The following is a 14,709-nucleotide window of genomic DNA, read 5'->3' on the forward strand; positions in this document are numbered from 1 at the left end:
AAAGGTGAAATGAAAACAGGAGAAAAAGATATCCTTGAAGTATGGAGTAATTACTTTGAAAAACTGCTAAATGAAACAAGCAGTGATGACAGCACAGTGATAAAAAACACTGACCAGGCATGCAGTGAGGAATACATATCCATACTTGAAGTAGAAAAAGCCATCAAAGGCTTGAAATGCGGAAAGGCAGCAGGAGTAGATGATATTCAACCAGAAATGCTGAAGTATGGTGGTATAAGAGTCTTACAGTGGCTGCACTGCATAGTTCAGAAAGCCTGGACAGAGGGACGAATTCCCGATGATTGGAGTAGAGCTCTCATAGTACCCATATATAAAAAGGGAAATAAAACTGAATGTGAGAATTAGAGGTATTTCCCTACTGAGTGTTCCTGGCAAGATCTATGCAAATATACTTGAGAAACGGTTGAGAAGAATTGTGGAAGAAAAGCTTGGTGAAGAACAAGCTGGATTCAGGCCAAATAGAGGCTGTCAGGATCAGATCTTCACTTTACGACAAATAGTCGAGAAAGCATGGGAATATAACAAAGATCTGTATTTAAGTTTTGTCGATTTGGAAAAGGCATATGACAAGGTGCCAAGAGAGAAGCTATTCAATACGCTGCAGTTATATGGTGTCAATGGGGCATTATATCAAGCAATACTTAGTCTTTATTTGAGTTGTGAGTCAGCAGTTAGAATTGAAGGAAGAACAGGAAGATGGTTTAATGTTAAATCTGGTGTGAGACAGGGATGTACATTGTCCCCTCTGTTATTCATTATCTATATGGATCACATTATGAAGGAATGTGGTATTAAACCTGATATCAAAATTGGAGATGTTAATGTCAGCTCTTTGTTTTATGCGGATGATGTTATACTTCTAAATAAATCCGCTACAAGTCTGCAAGATTCTCTCACTAAATTGAATAGCTGTTGTAATAGATATGGTATGAAGGTCAGCAATAAAAAGACAAAGACGATGAAAATAGGCAGAATCATTGAAAATGTCAACTGTGTTGTGAATGGAGAACCTGTGGAACAAGTAAAACATTTCAGCTACTTAGGCACAATTTTTACTGAAGATGGTAAACTAAATATAGAAATAGACAACAGAATCAGCAAAGCTGGTATGGTGGGAAGTCAATTGAATAAATTCATATGGAATAAGAAAGAAATTAGGTGGAACACTAAATTAGCTGTATACAAGACTGTGTTCAAACCAATTTTAACTTATGGATCTGAGAGCTGGGTCAGAAGTAAAACACTTGACCAAAGACTAGAGACTGCAGATATGAGAGTCCTGAGAAAGATTAGAGGCATGAACAGATGGCATCAATGGCAATATCATATTAAAAATGAGGATATTAGGAAAGAACTTGACATTGTCAGCATCCAGGAATGCGTTAGCAGAGCTAATCTCAGATGGTATGGTCACTTAAATAGAATGGGAGAGGAAAGATTAGCAAAACAAGTGTTCTCTGCCAGGTTGGCAGGAAAACGACCCAGAGGAAGACCAAGATATAGGTGGATTGATACGGTACAAAGTGCCTTAGACGATAGAAATATAAGATCTGATAATGTTGGAGTCTTGACAAGTAACAGACTGATTTGGAGGAAAATTGTAGATAGGAAGTTAGTAATGATGTGATTTTTTCATGTAGTACTGTCATATCCTGTACATCCCTTGAGGGTACATGGCAGGAATATGATGATGATGATTTAAAAGCAATTTACCAAACCGCATAAAAAGAAAGATCTATAACCAGTGCATACTTCTTAACAATGATCTATGGTAGTGAAACCTAGAGTCTGATTAAAACGCCTAGAGAAACTGAAAACAACACAAACATGGAAAGAGCCATTTTGGGAATAACCCTGTTAGACAAAAAAGAATGATACTTAGATAAGGAAGCAAACAAAGTTATGGACATTGCCTTAGTAATAAAAGGCAACAAATGGTGCTGGGCAAGACATGATGAGAATGTCTGACAACGGATGGACTAAGAAATGGTTATCGGAAATAAGGTCAACTAGTGATAAGATGGTACAATGAGATAAGATATTATGGACATTCATGATGGAGAGATGCACGAGATTGGCCAAAATGGAAGAAGTGTGGAGAGCCATTCATCGAGCAGTGGACTGGAGAAAGCAATTAGACAGACTACTAAATTAGCAATATTATCACTACAACTTCCATGCAATCAGCAGACTCTCTATGGGAGGTTCATTCAACTGACAACTTATTTATTGTACTGCATCTTAAAATCCTTAACACTCCTTGCATTAACAACATATTCCAGTAATTCATTCAATTCACCCACAATTCTTCATGTAAAAAAATCTGCTCCTCACAACTCTCTTCACCACCTCTTACGTAACTTCCAGGGATGGTTTCTCGTTCTTCTCATCAAGCCTTCTATTCTTTTTATAATCTCCTCACTAACATAAATGTCTCTATCCTGTCATCTCTTTTCCTCCTCTCCAGCAAATTCTGCAATACATATTCTTTCATCCTCTCCAGCCAACATTCCAGAACCCTAATATTATCTTAGTCACTCATTGCCTGACCCTCTCCAAAATATACATGACAGTATTGTGATCTCACAAATAACAGATTAATTTGTAAAAAAAAAAAAAAATGTTTAGGAAGCAAGTCATAATGTAAATAATAATATTATTATTAGTAGTAGTATAACAAACCTTGAGGGTACCAACAGAGTTATCATGATAGGTAGTATTCAGTGAGCAACCTGTCTTATTTGAAATTGAATCCATTTACAATCTATAACTCATTTTGGTAGTGCATTCTACTCACTTGCTACTATTCTCTATATCTAAAAAAGAAAAAAGGCTTAGTAACCAATAACTAAGGCACAGTAGTCTTTGTATGGTCTGACAACTGCTTTTTTTTACGGTTGCACAATCATCTAATTATTTCTACTTGTCATTATACTCCTTATCATATCAGCAGTGTGCACTATGAACATCAGAAGACTGTTGGCTGTCACTCATATCTTAAATATTGTGCTCACCTCCTGAAGTGAATGATATTTGAGATACCCTCACTATAGCACAATTGTAGGAACCACACAAACTGTTTGTTATAATGAATTTTTTTTTGCATAGCATCGTACTCATTGGACACTTTCGGGATGGTTGGGACTTTTCAGCAGTTTATTATAGTGGTGTTTGCTATAGTGAGAGTTATCTGTATAATAATATATTCAACTGGGAAGCAAGGTGAAAAAAATACTGTTACTTCACAGTCATATCCGTGGGGTTTAGACACTCATTATGAGTAGTCAGCACTATTATTGACACAATGCCTGTGATATTGTTCTTTAGCCATTCATTAACATGAGCATTCATGACTGCTTCTGGCAGCTCATTTCACTCATTTACTACTCTCCAAGAAAAAAACAACAACTTGGTACTCTATATCCTTGCTGGCCATGTGCTTATACAACTTAAAGAAATGCAAATTTGTTCTTCTCTCCAATCCATCCTATATTGATAAATTTCTTTAGCAAATATTGTATAAAACTCTTTCAGTAATTTCTGTGTTTCTGTCATATCCTCTTTTCCACCTGTCAGCCAAACATTGCAATTTACAAACCTTCAGTTTATATCCGTGAACTAGCCAACATTTCTATCACTTGTTTCTGAATCCTCTCTATCACTTTTTCATCCTCAAGAAAACCTTACAAACAAATCTGTATAGGATAGTCTGGATGAGATTGTGTCAGACCTCATAAAGAGAGATAAATAACTTCCTTATCCCAGCTTGCTAGTGTGTTTTTTGACATTAATCGATCCTTAAGAGTTATTTGATCCTTTAGGATATTTTATCCACTTTTGCAATATGGTATGTGAACTACTTCATTCTGTCTACTGTTACCCATAAATCCTTAGAATCATAATTTTCTAGCAGTGTGGTTCCAACTATGTACTACACAACCTCTTCCTATTGAGTCAACCTCCTTCATCCTTACACTTAGACACATTGACTTGGTAGTTATTATCATTGGTTCAAACTACCAGTTTATTTAGATCATCCTGCAGATCTCTACAGAATGTTTAACTGCTATGTTCTCCAATTTAACAACATTGATAAATATTTCAAATTGTTCACTATATCACTGATGTACAAATTGAAGAGTAGTGCCACAGAACCTTGTAGCATTACCCCTAATTATCTATCTTTCTTTGATTCATCTCCATCATATGCTAATCTCATGCTCTCCAACAGCCATTCTCTTATTTATGTTACCAGCTTCATATTTATTTTTATTTCATCCAATTTAAGTAATACCATTCCAGTGATATATTATCAAATGCATTTACAAAGTCTGCCTCATCCTATCGAATCAACCTCCTCTTCCCGCAGTGCAGCCTGTTTTCACAAAAGGACGGCTCAGCTAAGCAGGCCTTTGTACTGCAAAAGGATATCTTCCTAGCTGGAGGAAATGCCATCTAGACCCAGTAGGTGGAATATGACCTTCATTGTCCAGTGAAACACCACCACCACTTATTGGGGCCCTGAAGTGACAAATGCTATGTTTGTTTTCCAGAGCACAGGCTTGGTTTCTTTTCTCTGCCTACCACCACATGCAGTATGATTGATAATCTTCAAAGGCTTGCCAAACATAGAGACCAAGAATCTCCTCCATTTTAATGGTGCATCAATAAAAATGGTGGTAGTGCAGGCCAGCCAGATAGTATACAGGTTTGAGTATTATTATTATTATTATATCACACCTCCAGGGAGTCCAAAGATCATCGAGGGAGGACATCTACTCTACAACTCTTCGTCTCACTACTCCACCAACCTCAATCTAACACTACCACCGACTACCACCACTAGTACTTTCACAGACAATCACAAACATCCATGCCCATGGCGGGATTCGAACCCACAGCCTTCTGGCTGGAGAGCGGATACGCTAACCACTCGGCCAACCAGGCCGGAGTATATTAGTATTTAGTTAGGATTCCCAGTTAGCTGGTGTATAATTCCACTGCCAGATTGAGCATGGAGAGGGAATCCAAGTAGGCACTATCGAGATCACATTATGGCAAGGAGACTTTGTTGCTCTTTGTGTGGGTATCACGTTCAAGAGTTAATCTCATTTCACTGCAAATCGTTTTATCAATAGTAAACCAGAAATGAAACAGACTAACAATGACACTGTGATCAAAATAATCTACATCAAAATCTAATCATCCATTCACACAAATCAAACCAACCAGTATTCCAAACATACCAGAATCTCTACCAAAAAAAAAATCACTTTCACATCCACTTTTTACAAACATGCATGACATAAATCCAACATAAATGATGTTCATCACCACTCAGACATACAGAACAGGCCTGATACCCTTGACAGAAATCTAAATTGCAGCTACATCAACCACAGTCAACCTTCAATGCCCTAATTACATCTTTTGTGATTCATTTTTCCATCTGTGTTTGTTCAATCTGAAATGCCAACCAGAAAATGCCAAAATTCTGCTGTACTTACCAATCTCTAAACTCTGTAAACTGCTCTGACCTCTTCATGAAGCTTGATTATCTGCAATCCAGCTCTCACAGTAGTGAAGTCATCATCCTAGGTGATCTGACATAAGCTTTCCAACTCCAACTTGGTGTTCTTTTCCAACACTACCAATCAAGTTGGACATGTGGTAGTTTTTGGCAATGATTTAATGAAAATCTTACATCTACCTACCTGAATTTCTTTTTTTAACTGGATCTCCTTTTGGGTACATTGTAGAAGTCACTTACAATCTTGTGCAAGTTACCACTCATACAGAATAACCTCCATCCAATCCCAGCTTTATCCATTAGCACTACAAAGGTGCCAAATGGGATAGCCTTCAGAACTACTACTTTTCCTTTCCATGGTCTGAATATTGCTTTGGCTTTTCTGCCCCAGACACCTGCACTGAGTGAGTGAGTAAGTCAGTCAAAGAAATTATCTTTACTGGTATGAAGGTCATCTCCTCTTCCTATTATAGTGAAAATTATCACTCGCTTCCAAGCACTGGTTCAACAGAAGATGTCTGAAAACAGTTGGAAAAAAAAAAAAAAAATCGCAGCAGGTGGATTGCATAAGAACCTCAGCTTCATACTTAGTCTATGCTGAAACACACTATAAACATGCTCTATCTGTTACAAAAGCGAACTGTAAGTAAATTTCTGATATAACTCTCTCCGCTTTTAATGAAGTACTTTTAATGAAATAATCTTCTTACAGATACACTGTAATGGTCACCCCCTCCTCTTGGAAGCTTAGATCATAATCTTGTGCAAGTTTCTACTTTCACAGCATGTCACCCCTCCCACACACAATCTTCTCTGATCACACTTAACCTAATGTCCTTTAGCACTACAAAGATACTAAGTTGGATGACTTCTGGAACTAATATTCTTCCTTTCCATGGTCTGACTGTTGCCTTCTACTCTATTGACTTATGGCACTTTCACTGAGCAAGTCACAGAACTTATCCTCACTGTTATGAAGACCTTCATATGCCATTCTGCTCAAAATTCTCATCCACTTTCCAAGCCTATCAACAGACTTTGTATTAAAGCAGTTGAAGAAAGAACTGGAATTAATGCATGTGGTTTGCATTGAGGGTCTCAATGCAAACCAGTATTCCATTTGGACAGGAGGCAGAAAACTTGTCTCCTGTCCAAATGGAAGCTCTGCCATCTGGTCCCTTGGAAAGGCCATCAGATGCAACTTCTGATCTACTTGTGCTTCCACCTCACTCTCATCTGGATGGCCTTACTATTAACGTATTCAAAGATAATGCTGACCTCCTGGCATCACTCTTTCCTTCCAATTCTTGCATAGATGAAGGTAAATGGTCCTTTCCTTGCCAGTAACTGAGTACACTATATGTACCCTGTGGTTTTCAGCCAAAAGGCACACAAAGAATACTAAATATCCTGGATACTAAAAAAAAAATCTTTTGGTCCAGATTACATCTATACTCAAACATTGTGTACCAGAGCAGAGTCCTGCCCTCTGTTGTTTGTTGAATCTTATATACTTAGCTGGCACTTATCCCAACACAGGGAATCAATCATATATCAAACCTATTCCAAAAAAACAGAGATAAAAGCCTGCCATCTAATTGCTGACCAGTTGCTGTCATCTTGATCTTCTCCAAAGGAGTGGATAAAGTTATCAACTTCTGTACTACTTAGAGGACCACTAGTTAATCATCATTCACCAGTGTGGATTCAACTAATTTAGATCAACTGATCTTTTAGTGTACATCACTGACCACTGGGTACATGCTATGGAAAGTTTCACAGAAACATCACCATAGCTTTTGACATTTCCATGCTTTTGATCTTACAGGGGTGATCTGAAAAGTTCTTGGCTTAACAATGAAAAAATGAACAAATGAACAAAATACCCCTCTGCAGCTGCATTCACATCTTGAATCGAAGAAAAACACTGACCAGCGAGGAAGAGTTTTTTAGTTTTGTGTATAGATAAAAGTCAGAGGGAGCCAAATCTGGAGAATAGAGTGGATATTCTAACAATCCATTGTGCAGATCCCTTAATTTTCCCATTGTCAAAACAACTTTGTGGGCAGGTGCATTGTCCTGATGAAAGATGATTTTTTTCTTCTGCAAACCAGGTCTTTTCTCATGAATTTTTTTATCTAGTGTGGTTAGAAGATCAGAATAATATTCCCCGGTTATTGTTTTACCCTTTTCAAGATAATTAATAAACAAAATGCCTTTAGCATCCCAAAACACCAATACCATGACCTTTCCTGCTGATGGAACCGACTTTGTCTTCTTTGCCACTGAACAACCAGCTTCTGTCCTCTGTTTTAACTGCTGTTTGGATTCTGGTGTAATGGTGAATTCAAGTCTCATCCATAGTAATAAATCGACACACAAAAAAATCAGTTTTATTCTTGTTAAAACGTGCCATGCACTGTTCAGAGATTTTCGTGCCAGTGCGTTTTTGATCTGCTGTGAGGAAGCACAGCACTCATCTTGCACAAAGCTTTTTCATTTGCAGTTTTTCAAAATATATCCTACATGTTCTTTTGAAATGCCTATAGTTTCAGCAATTTCACGTACTTTGACTCGCCATCGTCCAATACCATATTGTGCACTTGATCATTGATTTCTGGTGTTGTTACACTTTTTGGACATCTTTCATGTGGATCATCTTCAAGGCTGATACAGCTGTTTAAACTCGGTAGCCCATTTCTTAATTGTTGAAAACAAGGGAGAAGAGTGCCCATAAACATTTCTGAAATTTAAATGAATTTCTTTTGCCATTAAACCTTCTTTTACAAAGAATTTTATATCCATTTCAAGGGATACAGACAACACTTTTGCTTCAGACAGCTGTATAAAATAAACTACTTGATAGAATGACTTGCAATTTCACATGGATGCTTATGACAGATGTACCAACTTAGAAAAAAAAAAAAAACTTGCCAGTAGTGTTGCTATCTATAGTTGAGGCCAAGAACTTTTCAAACCACCCTCGTATTTCACATTGAGGTCTGCTTTGTAAATGGACTGCCTTCTTTTAATCTACCTGCCATCCTCTGTACTTCATTAGCCAGCTTTCTCTCTTGTCATTCACTGGATGTCATGGTGGACAGCACCCTCTCTTTGAGCTTTATCACAAAGCAGGCGTTCCTCAGAGCTCTGTTTTCTTACCTGCTCTCTTTCTCCTTTACATTACTGATCTATTCTCAATCACCACTAATTCTATCCACATGGTTTCTGATGATAGTACATGTCATTCAACCCTCTTTCTACAAACCATGTAGTTCTCTCGTCCCCCAAACTTCAAATCATCTGCAACAATGCCTTAAACACTGATCTTCATACCATTCTTCAGTGGAGTGAGGATAATCTGGTCACCTTGAATGCCACCAAAATGCAATCTTACCTATTCTCTTGCAAAAGGGATCTCAGCTCACCTTTCCTTACTCTCAGTAATACAGAAGTCACCAGACATCCTCAGATATCTCTCCTTGGATGGATATTTACTTCCAGCCTCTCCTGACATAAACATATCACATAACCACCTCATCCTCTAAAAAAAACAACAAAAAAAAAAAACTAGGCATTCCTTTCCACTCAGGAATCTGTTTTATATCCACTCTGCTACTAAACCTATACAAATCCCAAATCCACTCATCCTTAGAATACTGTTCACACATTTGTTGTGGCACACCTAAAACCTTCCTAAAAACCTTGATGCCACCTAGAGGAGAGCAATTTGGTTCATAGATGATCCTTACCTCAGCCTCTATCTCACAGGTGCAGTGTTCCAGCTCTGTCTCTCTTTTACAGGCTCTTCCATGGTGAACTGGCAAGCATCCTTCATCTGCTTCTCCATTGGGCCTGTTAAAACAAGAGCAGCATCTAGCCAACCACCCTTTTAAGTACAACTGCAAACACATTGAATTTCTTTCTCCTGTACTTCATTTATTCCATCTGTCTCTGTCCTTAGGAGCAGCATTTCTTATGTTTCCTTGCAACTTCAATCTCTAGCTCTTCAAGAAAAATGTCAATCGATTTTTTTTCTCAATCCGTATCTGTTCCCCACATACAATGAAATGCTGTAGGCTCTTGAACCTCTTGTGTGTGGAATAAGTATTATTAATATTTATCCCACAGCAGGCGGATTAGAAAAGTTGATTAAGGGCATAAATATTATGCCCTTCACCAACTTTTCTAATAGCTTAACCACAACTCCTAATATATACCAATATTAATTGGTATATAATTTGAAACCACAGTCTTGGAGCATCCTTTGTGTAATGGAATAATTTTTCTCTCTTAGCAGTTCTGAGCCTTCCATTAAACTGTCTTATCAGGGACACTGCCATTTCCTTTGCACTTTCATGTAACATTTGTACTGATATCTCATCCAATCCCATGTCTGTATTCACATCGAGATTTCTTAATATCCTGAATACTTTGAGTTTATCAACCTCTTTTCTTAGTCATTGTCATTTTGGTGTCGTATTTTCTCTACTAGGATGATTCACACTTGCAGGATTGTTTAGTAATTGGACTCTCTTCTGTTTCTCTCTTAAATTTACCATCAGTGTGTATTAAAGGTATCTTCCATCATTATTCTTTCCTTTTGCTTACTACATATTTGAAAGAAAACTATCTAATTTCCTTTGGCCTGTTCAGATGATTTTCTCTCATAAATCTGATTCAGCCCTTCTTGCCTACTGCTCACTTTTTTCCTTATATATCCTCAGTAACATTTTCTTCTTTTGGAATTTCTAATGATGCTACAAATTCATTAAACCCACATCTCATTTATCCTCTTTAACTCTAGATATGCAATCTAATACAGCTTTCCTTTAACCATCTAGCTGGCCATGGCAGATGAAATATATTAATCTTATTAAACTTAATATCTATGTTGTTTTAGTGCAGGGATCTCAGCTCATGTTTGCTTGAATATCTACTTCACTTCCTGATACCACCTCCTGCACAATAACACCTTCTTAACAAATTCCATATGCTTGTTACCTTCCAGATCAAGACTGCACAATCCCTCTCCCCAATCTGAAGCAAAGTGGTTACCTTGATTACAAAAAATTCTCTACTACTGTCACCATATTCAGTCCTCTTAAAGTGAGGAGGCATCTTCCATCATATATTTCTTGTAATTATCTTGCAATAGGCATGGAAATTCCATTTCCTTCCCTCTCTGTACCATTTCCTCCCTTTTGATATTCATCTTCTATATTCTTATCATAGTCTTCCCACAACTTTAATTTAGCAAACTTTTATATGCTGCTTCACTTCTTTCTTCTCTGTATTCTCTTAGAGCAAAAACAGACTTACTTGTTAAGAACCTCCTGTATGCCTTCTATTTCCCCCATGACTGTCTCCTTAACTTCCTTTTTAATATGATTTTAGTTTTATCTTGCTCAAAACTAAATGGTAATGATTTCCTATTTCAGATCCAATCTGTATTTTTGTGTTTGAACCAGCATGATGATATTCCTATTAACAAAAACAGTCATTTAATTTTTTTTTACTTCTTATGTCTTCTCATCATGTGAATTTGTACACATCTCTGTTGGAAAACAGTGATGTGTACAAATGTGTAGTAATGACCAATTCATGTCATGAACAGAAATCCAGAATTCTCTTCTCAGTATTAGCTTTTCTCTTATTTCTACCAAAATATTTCCATATATCTAGTATTTAATTCATACTCAACTGTTTAGATGTTCATCAGATATTGACCTTAACTTTTTTCTTTGTCAGCTGCCTTCTCTAGTGACCCAGAAGCCTCCTTCATCTCTTTCTAAGTAGAGCCTTCTGTTTGATCATAGAAACAAATGTCTCATTGTCTAGATTTTGATATTTGACTGTCACTCTGCTTCAAACTGCCTACTATTTCAGAAAAATTACATTTCTGTGTAGTGTTGAATACTATAGGTATTCCTTCCTTTTCCTGATAATGATTGTCCTAATATAACACCTTGTAATTTCATTTAGAAGAAATTACAAGATGTTATATTACAAGGTGTCTTTTTAGTTTCAGTAACATCGAGTATGTCAATATGATAATTTTTGAATTCTTCTGCTTGTTACATTTCTTGTCCACTGATAACATCTTATGTTGATGGTACGTATCTTGAATTGTTCTGATGTTAAGCTGGTTCAAGTAGCTGACTTTTTGCTATTTGTTCTGTATGGTAGGTGGCCTTGTTTATCTGATAATGCCCTTGCTGTATGCTATTTCATCTTCTACCATCATTGTCTTTTGCTGTATCTCAGTGCAGAATACAGTTTTGTTTGCTAAATCTCAAATTGCCATCTTTTCCTTATTTGTTTAATATCCAGTATTCATCCATTATTGACCAAATATTCAATAATGGATATTGAATATTTGTTCATTGTTCAGTATCCATTTGTTACTCATATTTGATCAATAGCCACTAATAGTGTGCAGTAAGAGAAATTAAGAAGTGGCCATTAATGCAGAAGCTGCATTCAGTTCTCTAGGCTCCTGAAACATCCATGTGTGAATGTCTTCCCAGTTAGTTATCTAGCTTTGACCTTTATGTGACTCTAATTTTGTTTGTATGAATAATAATTATATAATTTATATCACATAAATTTCTGACATTCTACAGTCTGTTTTCTATAATTCCACTTATTAAAGGATTGTGCATATGTATGCCTTTAGGAGCAGGTGGGGTAGAAAGACAAAAAAAAAGACCAAGTAATTTTCTTTATTTTTTAAATTGTATGAGTGTATAATATGATGATTATTAATAAATACTAATGGAATATTCTGCAGATACACTTTACCGTTTTATAGATAAAAATTCAAGTTTGAAATGCTACATGATATATATATATATATACATATTTTGTAACTGCTGAATGTTTATTTTCAGTGGGAGAGAAGTCGATGGGATGTGCAGTTGTCTCTCTCTGCTCCTCAGATCATTGTGCCAGAAAATATATATGATAAAAATTCCATTGTTGTAAGTATCTTTTTATTCAGTTTTATTTTCAAAATGATATATGGATAAAGCAGATATAAAATCATTAGAAATAAAATGTGAAAATAAGTAAAACTAGCTGCTGCTCTGAAATACTTAATGTGGAAGTATGTTTTATAATGGCTGTTGTGCACAATTCAGAATTGTGAGAAAAAAATTATATAAAATTTTGTTTTGGATACACTAAACATGACTAGGTCGTTAGCATCTAATAAAAGAAATGCAAAGCACATGATCAAAGGATGATGTGTATTTCTTCGACATTTATTTCAGTAAAATACTTTGTTTTTTCAACATGTCTCCCATCTTATTTTTAGCAAAATTTGTTTTATTATTATTAGGGCATTCCATGGAGTCAAAAGACTCATCATTAGAGACCCACTCTATCCATTAACACCATACCTATCATACATCTCTCCTTAAACCTATTCACTGTTGTGGGTAGTCACAAGTGCCTCAGGCAATCCATTCCATTGATTCACCATTCCCCAAGTAAAGAACCCAGTCTACAGACCCTTACTAATTACACTCTTAGATATCTTCCAGCTGTGACTCCTTGTTTTCTCCCTATTCCCAATGTATTGTAAAATTTCTTCTGTGTCAATCTTATAGAATTCCTTTAGTTATAAGTTTCTGTCATATCCCCTCTACTCTGCCTGTCAGCTAAACACTGCAACCCACAGAACCTCAATCTACTATCATAGGGAACATTCCACAGACTTGTTACTAGTCACTGAATCCTTTCTGCCACCCCTTGATCCCCAAGCACAGGTGACCAAATCTATGCATAGTAGTCAACTTGTGGCCAAATCATAGCCTTATAAAGAAGGATAATAACCTCTCTATCTTTACTTCTCAGTGTGTTCTTTAGCAACTTAATAATCCTCTGAACTATTTTGCCAACTCTTGCAGTATGTCCTCTGAATTCCAAATCTCTATCCACCATCATTCACCATCCCCCAGATCCCTAGATTCATCAGTTTCCTGTAAACTAGTACCACAATACAATGCAACATTGAATTGACAACCGATCTACATCACCTTTTTCCTTTTCCTAATGGTTTTCAACAGATTCCTATCTTCTCCATTCATCTCTAATATTTCTAAATTAGTTTTTTTGTCAGTCCATGCAACTCTAAGAATTCTTCTAAAGATCCACATCTTTAGAAGAATTTTTATTCTTCTAAAGATGTGAATTTTTAGAAGAATTTCCACTATTAGTCCATTTGACTTCACTGATACCAGCAATGTTTATTTTCATTGCTTCAAGTTTTTGTATAAGGATTATCTAACTTCCCAGCTTTATATATAAGGTCCTTACATTCTGAGTTTGCAAGCCTTAAGAGAAGATTCTTGGTTTACAGACGTGAAGGATCAGGAGATACCCTCCCTGGAGGGTTTAAGGTATCTTCATCATATGCTATTTTCATAGTATCCATCTTATATTCCTTTCTCTTCTTCTCTGTAATGTTTCCAAGAAACAAAAGTTGCAGAGGGTCCAACCTTGTCTCTATTTCTTAAATCCGACATAGTTCTGTGTTTCATGGTTTACTACAGAAGGTTACGTGGTGAGGTTTCTATCTCTTCCACAGTGATTGGCCACATCTCTGTTTTGTCTCAGAGTGTGCCCGGACTATGTAACATAGTTTGCTTTCATGCCTTAATTACCATTGTCAAATTAAATTTTGGTCATCTGCTAACTCAGCCATTCCAGTCTTCAAGCGCAACAAGGAGGAGACGCTCTCCTTCACTACAGCATAAAATGCTGATACCCTCACTTAGTTTTGAATGCCAGTCAAGGCACGGTCCCAGGGTGTGGCCGCTGGTGCACTCTGCCAGCTACTTGGAGCCATAAGTGACAGTTGCATGAGCAGTGGGGATCAATTCCACCCAGCCACTAAATATTTTGATGCGACTGCTGAGCAGGCAAAGATGCTACCCTTACTACCCATACCTTACACCCTATAAATTTTGTAACCTGTATTTAATAAACTTATTTTTCTGTCATTTCCACGATCATCTCAGTCTCCTTTCTTAAATATAGATATAACCTTAGCTTTTAACCAATCTGATGGAACCTCATATTTCCTCCAACAGTTATTTATTAATTTTAAGAATCTATGATGTAAATATTCTCTGCCATATTTCCAAAGCTCT

General features: G+C 36.6%; 1 protein-coding gene across 1 annotated transcript in view; it reads left to right on the top strand.

Annotated features, from left to right (window-relative positions):
* Positions 1-14,709, top strand: part of Vps13D (vacuolar protein sorting 13D) — a 1,260,195-nt gene that overhangs the window by 203,636 nt on the left and 1,041,850 nt on the right. Inside the window, exon 16 of the mRNA XM_090393926.1 lies at positions 12,445-12,534. Within this exon, the coding sequence (XP_090250052.1) occupies positions 12,445-12,534 (90 nt within the window). The remainder of the gene's footprint in view (positions 1-12,444; positions 12,535-14,709) is intronic.

Source organism: Typopeltis vanoorti, chromosome 6 (assembly GCF_054136105.1).
Source record: "Typopeltis vanoorti isolate ZY-2024b chromosome 6, IOZ_Tvanoo_1.0, whole genome shotgun sequence".
NCBI classification, from domain to species: Eukaryota; Metazoa; Arthropoda; class Arachnida; order Uropygi; family Thelyphonidae; genus Typopeltis; species Typopeltis vanoorti.